The sequence below is a fragment of the Conger conger genome, chromosome 6 (genome assembly GCF_963514075.1).
Source record: "Conger conger chromosome 6, fConCon1.1, whole genome shotgun sequence".
Classification (NCBI taxonomy): domain Eukaryota; kingdom Metazoa; phylum Chordata; class Actinopteri; order Anguilliformes; family Congridae; genus Conger; species Conger conger.
In genome coordinates, this window is record NC_083765.1 from 40680499 (window position 1) to 40692987 (window position 12489).

Genomic DNA, 12489 nt, shown 5'->3' on the forward strand with positions numbered 1-12489 from the left:
TACAAGAGCTGTGTGTGTGTGTGTGTGTGTGTGTGTGTGTGTGTGCCAGGAACCAGGAACAGTCAGCTAATATGAGAGAGAGAGAGAGAGAGAGAGAGAGAGAGAGAGAGAGAGAGAGAGAGAGAGAGAGAGAGAGAGAGAGAGAGAGAGAGAGAGAGAGAGAGAGAGAGAGAGAGAGAGAGAGAGAGAGAGAGAGAGAGAGAGAGAGAGAGACATTTGGACAGACCATCAGGAATATGAATAAAAACAACCAGCCTGGGGCTCTTTAAAAGGCATTTATTAATGAAATGAGCACTCTTAAATTTGACAAAATTTCTGAAAAAAACAGCTGCTCTCTTTCATGTTCTGCTCAGACCCCAGCTCTTTGTACATGGCAATGAAAACAATCATCTTTCATCATATGTGCAATAAATAATCAATAAAAAAAACAAAAGAAACAAAAGAAAATTCACCAGAATAAGTGCCCGTGTCGGAACTAAAATTCTCAACACGCATCACGGATCAACATTTAAGGAGAAAGACAACAGAAATTAAATTCACGTTTTCTTTATTCCGCTTTAGTGTGTTTTTCTGAGATGTCCAGTTCACATGAGAGAACTGGAAGGACAATTCAAGACCTGAGGAAGTTGTTGTTGGTTTTTTTTTTTTGTTGTTTTTCGGCTGCAACTTTGAACCATCTGAGAAAGCTTATATTGCACATTTCTTTATTTACCCACAAACTGATGTCACTGCCATGTTGATGCTTTTGAAGACCTTATTCCCAAAAGACGCAAACATTTAAATGTTGTTTGCAGCACGCACAAAACAATAACACAATGACCACAATGATAAAATAATAAAAAAAGAAAAAGACAAAACCACAGAATAATGCTCTAAATGTAGAAATATTAAAGACTGCAATTTAGTTGCTAGGAGACGGCACAGAAAGTTTTGCGCCGACCGTAATTGAAATATGAGCCGTTGTTGAAACGGCAATCTCAAACCTGATCCCTTCCATGCCAAAAACAATATAAAACAGAAAATATTAATGCAAGCCGAAACTCCTGATTGGACAACACAGTTGCAGAAATGGCAGTTGGGTGCCCAATGAAACTGTTCCTTTTTGATTGACAGCAGCTGTATGGCTCACAGGGCTTGTGACCGTGAAGGCTGGTTGCTGTGGCAACACGTGTAGGCCGGCCCACCTCAGAAACGGACATCGCAATCGAAAGCTCAACTGCCAAAGCACCTTGCATCACTTTTCCCCAGGGTTGCTAACATGTGCTCAGTGTATAAAGCTGGTGTACTTGGTCTAGCCCCTTCTGGGACAAAAGACAATTTGACCATAAAAATAAAAAGTATCAAGATGGCCTCCAAGAAAATACTAGACCCTAAGAACGACTGTTATTCTGGTTAGGCACACCAAGCGTTGCCTGTCTGGTTCATAAACCGAACACTACGTTCCTACAATGCGTTTCCCCAGCTGAGTTCTGAACACTCCATGATTCCTCAGCCCCTTCAAAGACTTCAAAGATTCTTTAGCTTTCTCTGCTGATGAAAAAGATTAGACACTTTCACTCTCAATGGATTTAATTTATGGTGGAGTAGGGGGGAAATGACTTAGAAATGCCCCCCCCCCCCCCCCACACACACACACACACACACAACCAAAGAAAAAAAACAAAAAAAACATTACATTTTCAGAGAAATGAACAGTTAGCAAACCCTGGGAAAGCGGACACTGAGAAGGCAAAATGGCCGAGTGAGATGAAGCGTTTCTGGAGATGAGCCTTAAAACCCGGAGCGTCCGACTGGAAGCTGCCTTGCACCATGTTGGGTTCATACTCTAAATAGGTTAAATAGGTTAGCACCATTGGCAGCTTCACCGCCAGACGTGGGCAGGCAGCCGTCACCGTGGAAACACGCCGCCCCAAACTCTGTCCCCGAGCTCATTGGACACCTCAACGGTGCTCACCGAGCGCTAAATACAAAAACAACTTTACTAATTAAATATGTGCATTTGTCCGAGTACAACAGTTTTACAAGTCACATATACACACTGACAAGGATCTTCCCGTTTGAAACGTATGCTAAAACCTTGAGATTCTTTAGCAAAGGTGAGAATTTTAAAACACTAATTTTAAAACACTAATTTTACCAGTCACATGGAAAATGTAAATTGCTTCTTTAATCATCAGCCAAACAAATTGATGGACAATAACTTGGCTTTTGTGAAGAGATTTCCAGGTAGCACAATAACAGTATTAATTATTCTTAAATATCAAGAAAAATGCATGAAGAAAATGTTAGATTCAAAAAAACATATGGCTATCCATCATTGCGAGGCTGAATGAAGAATGCACCTAATGAGGAGTACAGATGGAATCTGCCTTTACTTTATGCACTGTAAATACACACTTATCTGGATGTAATGTTGGCCTGAATAATCCAGTGTGTATATGTATAATCTGAAAAATCTGTGCCTTTTAAAAATATATTTTTGTTACAATTAAGATGATATAACCTGTTGGTTTTGAGGTGTTAAATAATGCTAAAATCCATCACTGTGACCTGTTTTTGCATTGATAAGATTTTGACATCAAAAACTGCAAATCCCCCCAAAAAAATCATCCTGAATTCATAAACTCCGCAACTGAAATGGCCACACTTATTCCAATCTCAGGATCAATGGTTCATTTTCTATAAATATGTTTTTAGATTACTGCCGGTTGACAATCATTTGAAAATCTTTAGAAATAGCACAAATGATGAAATCATCGGTAAGATGAGAAAGAAGTACGATGAGCTGATGGAAGTCACCGTGAGTGTGGCAACCAATCAGGTACAAGACTTAGTGGCCATCTGTGTGCAACTTAATCACTACAAAATATCTGAAAATAAAAAAACATCTTTTAAATCAGCCAATCATTCAGAAAAGTGGAGAATCGTGAATGGCCCAACTTTAATACGCTACCGTCTTTGAATAGTGATACAAAATAAAAATAAAAAAGCTCCAGGGAAATGTTAGCCATAATATCTAATGTGAATTGGGTCTTACATAGGTCGGTAATTTAAAATAATTTGCTTCCTTGCGATTGTAGACACATAAAACATACGACTTGCTTTGGTCTTCAGAATATTTGTTCACAGAAAAAGTGTTTAACACTGTATACACTGAGGTTAGTGATCGGCCTATCAAAAAATCTTTGCATATCTGAACAGTGTCATTTAGCAGTAATTTCATATTAAGATGTGGAAAATCTCCCGGAAACACCAAACAAACAATTTAATGCCATCCCAAAACTGTTCTTAAAAGTAATTTCAATTAAAACAGGTAACATTTTATAAAGTATTACAAATAATCAAAAAAAAAAAAAAAGACAATTTTTTTCCATTGCATGTGAATGGCTTGCTCTTAAGATGTTAAGACTCATTCATTGTGAATTTGCATTCAGACAGCTTTGTGGACTGAAAACGGTGCGGTTGGAGTTTGTCGGTTGAGCCTTTGGCACTGGAGATGACATTATGCTCAGAAAGGGCTCGGCCCCTGCAGAACCACGCACATTCTCCAGGAGAGAAATTCAAATGCGCTGGCATTTCTTATGCATGAGGCTGCAAGTCATTCGATTTCCTAAGGGCTTCTATAACCGCCAAATGCGCCAGACACGAGAACAATAAAAGGATGGAGAAAGAGGAAGAGAAAGAAGGGAAGACGGAGAGAGGGAGAGAGTAAGGGAGAGGGAGGGAGAAGGAGTGAGAGAGATAGAGAGGGGAGAGAGGGCGTGAGAGAGATAGAGAGGGGAGAGAGGGAATGAGAGAGGGGAGAGAGGGAGTGAGAGAGATAGAGAGGGGAGAGAGGGAGTGAGCGAGATAGAGAGGGGAGAGAGGGAGTGAGAGAGATAGAGAGGGGAGAGAGGGCGTGAGAGAGATAGAGAGGGGAGAGAGGGTATGAGAGAGGGGAGAGAGGGAGTGAGAGAGATAGAGAGGGGAGAGAGGGAGTGAGAGATAGAGAGGGGAGAGAGGGCGTGAGAGAGATAGAGAGGGGAGAGAGGGAGTGAGAGAGATAGAGAGGGGAGAGAGGGAGGGAGGGAGGGAGTGCAAGGGAGAGGGGAAGAGAGAGACAGAGTGAGAGAGAGAGGGGGAGAAAGTGAGAGAAATAGGGAGAGGGAGAATGCGAGGGAAGAAGAGAGAGGCAGAGAGAGGGAGGAAGAGAGGTAGAGCGAGGGAGGGAGAGAGAGAGAGAAAGCAGCTCAGAACGAGGGATAGAGATGACTCTTCCCTTGCACTAGGAGACCATGGCTAGAATGTTGGAGTTTTCTGACGGTATAATACGCACTCATTCTCCAATGCAGAAGCTGGAATGTATTTAAAATGCAAATTCATTTCCATACCCCCCCCCCTTTTCCCCCCTAACTGCCATTATAGCAATAATAGCACTTTTGGAAAACATGCCTAGAACTCTCCCAAAACCACTCATAATCACTTTTTATATACAATACTGATATCGAGCATAAGTTATTACGACAAAAAAAAAAAATCATCCTATTCACAATTTGAAATTAAAGGAGATAAGGAATTCCTGGAGACAATATATAACTCGTATAAACAGTTTAGAAATTATGTAATTTATATACATACTTATATATATATATCCTTTCTGTGCCCTTTAGGGTTTTAAGTGTAGGAGATGAGGGGAAAGTAAAAAAAAAATGTCTCTTTCTGCATGACCTGTTTGTAAGAGCAGACAAAATGTAACACAAAAATTGGGTTACAAAAGCAAGGAGAGCTCAACATGGATAGTTGCAGTAATAATAATAATAATAATAATAATAATTAGTCATTTCTCAACTCCTTGCTTTCCGGTTTTTGTAAAAAGAAAGCACAAGTACAGTCTTTTCCAATTTAACATATGTACAAAAGTATAAATATATGCTTTCTTACATTTTCACATATCTAGGACATAGGTCCTGGTTGTGTTTCGGACAGCATGGGTTTGTGTTCCTGGCTGTGTTTCGTGTTTCTGACAGCATGGATTTGAGTTCTGGACAGCAAGGGTTTGTTCCTGCCTGTGTTCCGGACAGCATGGGTTTGTGTTTCAGACAGCGTGGGTTTGTGTTTGACAGCGTGGGTTTGTGTTTGACAGCGTGGGTTTGTGTTTCAGACAGCGTGGGTTTGTGTTTCAGACAGCGTGGGTTGGTGTTTGACAGTGTGGGTTAGTGTTTGACAGCGTGGGTTCGTGTTTCAGACAGCGTGGGTTCGTGTTTGACAGTTTGTGTTTGACAGTTTGTGTTTGTGTTTGACAGCGTGGGTTTGTGTTTGACAGCGTGGGTTTGTGTTTGACAGCGTGGGTTCGTGTTTGACAGCGTGGGTTCGTGTTTCAGACAGCGTGGGTTTGTGTTTGACAGTTTGTGTTCGACAGTGTGGGTTTGTGTTTGACAGCGTGGGTTTCTGTTTCTGACAGCGTGGGTTTGTGTTTTGGACAGCGTGGGTTTGTGTTTTGGACAGCGTGGGTTTGTGTTGCTGGCTGTGTTTTGGACAGCGTGGGTTTGTGTACCTGGCTGTGTTTAGGAAAGCGTGGGTGTGTGTTGCTGGCTGCGTTTCGGACAGTGCGGGTTTGTGTTGCTGGCTGTGCTTCGGACAGTGTGGGTTTCTGGTCCTGGTTGTGTTCTGCTGGTCGGGGACAGGCAGACTTGCGTGTGGTCCTGTGGTTTTTGGTGCACCGTGGGTGGGGGTGATAGTCTCTGCGTTAAGCAGCGCAGTTCAGACCTGGGGGGGAAGGGGGGGGGGTTCAGGGGGGCCGGCATCCTACAGCAAATCCATTTTGGGTCTGTAGTAGAGCAAGAGGGGGGACTTCTGTAGAGAAACAGAGACACAGGGTGTAAAACAACAAACCAGGAAACAAGACAATAAAGAAACACTTTCTGGTTACATACAGTACATTCCCTGATACTTGAAATACACATAATTACAGATAACATATGGATGACACAACACCAACCATAACCAGCCTTGAGCTTATTAAAGTGTACGACAAACATAGTGCCAATGCAATAATATACTGCATGTCATAATCTTCAACCCAAATGAGTATATATCAACCACCTAGCAATGACAACTTAAAACAAACTAATTGAGACATGCATTATTTACAGTCCTCTGGCATTTGTCACAAGCTAGTTAAAACATGTGTTATATCAGGCTTACCTAAGCTTTATGTAGGTCTTATAGTAACGTAGGTAAGCCCTCAGCAAACTAATAAGATTGTTCAGGAAAGCATAAAAATGTCATGAAAGACAGGACAACACTCTCCAAGTCTATCTGTCATTTATACAGCACACTGTAATAACTGTACTTGCCTTAAATCTCCACCTGGTCACCACAACAAATTTCAGCGTGTGGTCCTTTCCCAAAATCTCTTCATTGCATAAAATGTCAAGCTGATGAGAGAAAATATTTAAGCTCTATTAAAGAAATCATAATCTCACAAACACGTAAACATTAAAATGCAGAAACAGTATGAATGGCACATGCATATATGAATTACAGGTGCATTGTGGGAGGTGGTAGGTTATGCTGCTTGGCTTACTCTGACTACCGGGATGGAGGAGGAGTTATAATGTACATTTAATAGTGCTGATGGGAAATGCCATTCAAGATGTTAAAACTACACTTCCCAGCAGCACCTCTGAATCTTTATTCAACAGGAATAGCGATCCAATTGGTTTCCTCATTGCTCCGCCACCCACAGCTGGTGGAACGTAATGCACCGTTTGGTAGAGACAATACACAGGGTCTCCACGGACAGTGAGGGTTGGTTATAACCAGACAGGAACACCTTGCTGGTAAGACAACATCCATCTAAGCGCAGAGACAGTTCACTTTGCTTTATAGCACCCAGCGGTGCGGAACATGGTGCAATAGCGGGGAATAAAGTTCAGAAAAATTGTAAGAATAGTTTTTTTTGTTCTTCCGAAAATGAAATAATCGCTGGTTTTACGAGGTACAGCGCGTCATGCTGGACTAGCAGGGTGATGAAGATGGTGAGTCCTCTCCCCTCTTGTGTTTCTAATGAAATGGCATTTAACAGTCACTGTTCACGGAGAGGAGGTTAATAGCAATGAGAGGCCAGGACTGATTTTCATAACAGAACAGAGCTTTATGAAGTCCACCCACACAGACAGCTCAAAGACAGGTCCAGCTGAATATTTAACAACACACCAGACGATTAGACAGTCAGAGAGACGTGGCAGGGGAATGGATTGTGGGAAGACATCCTGTTGGATTTCCCAGTGAATTTATGGTGACTGCAGCGAGGACGTCCAATCAAGTGTGCAATCAGCGAGCAATCAGTGTTCACAGCGGTCCTCCTGCCACAGCGGTTGCAGCGAAGTCGCAGCGCCGTTTAACACAAAATGAGGCGAGTCCTCAACATGAAAAAGGACATGACTGATCTCTGTGAGGATTAAGTTGGGTGGCTAAAATGGCGGGCAGGATTTCAGCTCGGAGCAAAGGGGAGGAAGGGGAGGGTGCTGACCTCATTAAACGACGTCAGGTTGAGCTTTTTGGCGATGAACTTTTTGAGGTGCAGGACGGTGGCCTGCGCTGAGCACCGAATCCATTTCCTCTTCAGTCCTCTCAGCTTACTGCTGTTACACTCCAGACAGATACTGACCTGAGAGAGAAAGAGATACTACTGTCACACTCCAAACACAAACAGATACTGACTAGAGAGAGAGACAGAGAGTGAGAGAGAGAGAGAGAGAGAGAGAGAGAGAGAGAGGGGAAGGGAGGGAATGCAAGGGAGAGGGGGAGAGTGAGAGAAATAGGGAGAGAGGGACAAGAGAGGTAGAGCGAGGGAGGGAGGGATAGAGAAAGAGAAAGCAGCTCAGAACAAGGGATAGAGATTACTTTTCCCTTGCACTAGCAGACCATGGCTAGAAAGAGATATGGTACTGTTACACTCCAAACACAAACAGATACTGACCTGGGGGGAGAGAAAGAAAGAGGGAGAGAGGGATATATACCGCTTTTAAACTCTAAACAGATACTCATCTGAGAGAAAGAGAGGGGGGTAAAGGGAAGGAGAGAGAGAAAGAGAGGGGGAGAGAGGGGGAGAGGGAGAGGGGGAGAGGGAGCGGGACTGAGAAAGGGGAAGAGAGAGTAAGATAGAGTTCCTGCAGTGCTCATTCAGTATTCAGTGCACAGCATATTTATCGTGCCGCACTAACATTTCCTCCCAGTTCCACTGTGCCCTCCATGCGCGTGAGCGCGCTAGCAAACACCCTTACCCACCACTCATCCGTGCCCCGAAGTGGAAACACAACCACGTCTGTGTGACTAACCACCAAGTGCTCCCTCTCCATCACACTCTTGCTCACTCTCGTCCTCTCTCCGGTTCCCTCTCCCTCTCTCTTTCCCTCCCTCTCCCTCTCTCTTTCCCTCCCTCTCCCTCAGAACTGCATCACGCTCGCTCCACACGACACCGAGCGCTACGCTAACGTGACGATTTCACAAAGCACTCCTGCAGGAGGACGTGCAGCCGAATCCAACAAAACAAAACTCCTAAGAAGAAGAGAAGAAAAAAAAAAAACCAAGCCCGATCTAACCCTAAAATAAGCATTCACAACAACAAAACACAACACCAAGCCCTGTTTTTCTGTATCACTGTAACTTCAAATACGTTATATATGTAACCTAAAAAGCGGCACCTCTGAGACAGATCTAACATCCGAGATGTTTTCCCAGAGGGGGGGCAGCCAGAGGAAGTGAGCTACTTGAGCATTAGGGCTTCCTGTGGCTCCCTGTAACTGCAAAGCCGCCCCACGTCCTGAGAAGAACAACGTTGCCACAGGATGACAAACCGACTAACCTCTCTGTTCCCTGCTGTTCGTACACACGTGCCAAACTGACCCCTACCAGCGCTTGCACAATAGTGCACCATTACAAAATGTTCTGTGATATGTGAATAATTAATGGTATTCTTCTTCTACTTATAATTATGACTGTTTAGGGTTCCAAGGAGCAGGGAAGTCCAAGAGCAGGGATCATCAGATCACAGGCCCCGAGAGCCGAGAAATGCTGCTTTTCTACACTCCCTTTACCTGGGCGTCAGGTCAGACAGTCTGGCCAAACCGCTCCGATAATTACCCAGGAGAAAAGAAAACCAGGGCCGTGTTTGGATTCGAGGACCAGATTAGATGATCCCTGCGCCAGAGTAGCTATATTCGTTAGGTGGGTCGCTATGGCCCCCCTCCCACCCAGAGAATGGGTCACACAGCTATTAGCTAGCTGGTAGAGCTATAATGCATACATTTACATTTTGGCCCCTAACTTTCATATCACAAGTTCCGTTGGTGCCAAACTTCATACAAATATTCAGGCACTCCTGATCTACAACATAGCTATGGGGACGACCCATGTCTGCCATCTTGATTTACTGCCATTTTGTTGTATATGCAAAACTGATTTTTTCCCAAGCCTTTTATTATTATTGGCCCCATGCGCCTGGTCCTAAAAGCAGATTTTTGTTCATGACCAAGCACAAAATCAGCTATAAGTGTATAACCAAGTGACTTAATTCTCCCAAAACATTTACTTATTTGTCGGTCTAATTCATGTTCCATAACGATTTCTCGGTCTATTTTGCTTGGAACCCCATAATTGCTGCTTGCAGCAATATTGTTTGCATTTTTATTATTATTCTTATGAGGCAGGTTTTCATTGCTACACAGAAATCTAACCAAACAGTCCTGCAAGGATGTTGCAGTTATATTACCACATATTACTTTGCAACATTCCTCGAGCAAAATACATAAAAGGTTGTAACATCACAGAGAATATGTAAATAAAACCACCATCCCACCCTGGCTGTTCATTTCAATCACATCCTACTGTTAGCATAGCATCCGCGTTACTTAAAGATTCAAACCGATCCGGCTACTATCCCAGACGGTACATTCATTTGGCTAAAGCTGTGCCCACAGAAACATACATGCAGAGGGACGAGGAAAACGGCAGGGTAAGGTAATCAGGACTAATTCTGCTGCAGACTCGCAGTGCGCAGTGAGTCAGTCCATAAAACACGGCGGCGTATGGGACACATACATCACGTTGATGAATGTTCTTTGATTTTTTTATTCCGTATCACACACGATTAACCCGTACATACTGAACTGTGTTTGCATTATTCAGCCCAATCTCATTCAATCAGAGCCACGCTTGAAATAAGACGCTGGTTCTCTCTCTCTCTCTCTCTCTCTCTTGCTCGCTCCAAACACACGCACCATAGCAGTCATAATAAATATGACAGAATGTGCCCCGATTGAGTGGTGATAAACCAGGGGAGATAAAATTGAAGATTCATCCAACTTGCAGCCAAACTGGTAAACAGATAAAACACTTTAACAGTTTGACAATTCAGCAAATTTACACCTTTTCACCCTAAAATGCAAAAGTTTGAGAGGAATCTTGTCCAGATTACCAAATTAAGTCTTTAAATGTAGTTTAAATGCAGTTACGGATTTCTCGATGTACGCCCAATAATGGTACGATCGGTTCATTCGATATCTAACCCGCTACAATATCTGACTCCCAGTCAGGGTGGGGGGGGTTGCTGGAATCTATCCCATCATGCATTGAGCGAGAGGGAGGAATACACCCTGGACAAGTCGCAAATCCCCTTGCGAACTACACATCATTCACTCACACACTCCTGCCCATGGGCAATTCAATTTAGACAATTCATTTAATTTAGGCTATTTAGGCAAATCAATTGAAACAGTAATTTAGACAATTGGGCTAAGGGCTATTCACAAAGCAAACGATAGACGGCAGGACGAGACCGGATGTAATCATTTTCAATGAGAAAATGACAGCAAGATGGCAGTAGATGGAAAAATCTGAGTATGATTTGCGGTGTAGCTAGCTAGCGAAGCTAACGTTGGTAACAAGCAGAGACACGATATTGCAAAAGCTTATAGCGATTTAGAAAATAGTGGTTGGATCTAGCTCACTAACATACACGCCATCGAAAACTGAATAGCTAGCTTGTTTGCTAGCTAAATTTCAATGGTCTTAAATAAAGAAGTGATTTTTATTGATCTCATTTACCAAAGGCACTGTATGGCGCACACTGTAACTATGACAACGGATGTAAACTATGCGACCACAACACGTCAGCTGGTCCTGGGCCAGTAAACACACGGTCCCTGACGAAGTTCAGGCTGGCGGGCGGTACCTGCTCGTCGCTCCGGTGGTAGTCTTCATCCTCCTCTCGCTTCTCCTCCCCCGGCTCCTTGTGCGCCGCGTCCTCCGATTTTAAGTCCCCTGGGTCGTCACGGGAGACAAAAACAATACATTCAAGAGTCATCATCTGGTGACAGAAATGGAAAAATCATTCCCGTATTGGTCCGGATTCCGCCGGGCCAGGATTCTCCTGGGAGGGCCGTATTGATTTGCTTAGAAATGCAATTTCGTGTTTGGCAGGGTGCACAACCTCCAGGAAAAAGAAATTTTTTTTTTTTTTAAACCAACACACTTTCCAGTCATCACTACCAACTTTTCTCTGTTATTTCCTGTCACCAGGGTGAGAACAGTTAGGCTGGGGGACTGCCATTCAGGGGAATTATGCCTTGCATGTTAAATCTCCCTTCTACGCTGACTTGTGGATTAATATTTCTCAGGTTATCCGAGAAAAGAATGTGTTCATATTCAAAATATTCTGAAATTAAATAGAAAAAAAGGGGGGAATGTTTCGGAGGGAAACTGCAAGGGCATGGCTGCTGCATTTTTCCCGCAGTTTTAGCCAGATCTATACATCAAATGAAGAACAGCATTAATCACGGCCACAGTCTACATGCCAAACGCAGAGTAACAATCACAGCTAGAGTCTATAAATCAAACCCAGGACGACATTAATCACTGCCGCAGTCGACATGCCACCCGAAGGACGGCAGCGATCACAGCCAAACAGTCGACATTAACTTTCATTCCAGAAAACATTCATTTTCAGCAATCAGCTTTCAAAACATACTTCCAATTGTTTACTTTTTTATTATTATCATAAAGCGGATAAGGTAGCGCTGGTTTCACGTGATTTAGGGATGAGAAAAACAAGACGTCAAGAGAGCAATGTGTGCATCCAAACTGAGAGAGTGAGAAAAGGAACGGGAGGGGGAGAGAGACGGAGAGAAACATACAGAGAAAGTAGAGAGACGGAGAGGAAGCAAGAGTGGAAGACAGGAGAGAGCGAGAGAAAGAGCGAGAGGAAAAACAGTGAGACTGAGAAAGAAAAAGTGAAAGACAGCTAGAAAAAAAGGGTGAAAGACAGAAGTGACAGAGAGAGCGAGAGACATAGAGTATGTGTGTGTGAGGATCTTTTGTATTCTGTGCAGAATAAACCTGGTGTCAGGCTGCCGAGGGTGTGCTGTGGTAAGAGGCTGGATGGAGGAGAGGGACTGGGACTGGAACCTGACCCCTTTAGCCCTGAGAGGGGGCCCGTTTTCAGACCCG

At 43.5% G+C, this 12489-nt stretch overlaps 1 protein-coding gene across 1 annotated transcript in view; it reads right to left on the reverse strand.

The window, feature by feature from the left end:
- Nucleotides 1–261: 261 nt before the first annotated feature.
- The window catches only part of LOC133131396 (polycomb group RING finger protein 3-like), a 43854-nt gene continuing 31626 nt past the window's right edge, over nt 262–12489 (reverse strand). The window contains exons 7-10 of the mRNA XM_061246742.1: nt 11216–11304; nt 7514–7651; nt 6336–6416; nt 262–5832 (exon numbers count right to left, since the gene is read on the reverse strand). Coding sequence (XP_061102726.1) covers nt 5785–5832; nt 6336–6416; nt 7514–7651; nt 11216–11304 — 356 coding nt within the window. The 3' untranslated portion in view covers nt 262–5784. The remainder of the gene's footprint in view (nt 5833–6335; nt 6417–7513; nt 7652–11215; nt 11305–12489) is intronic.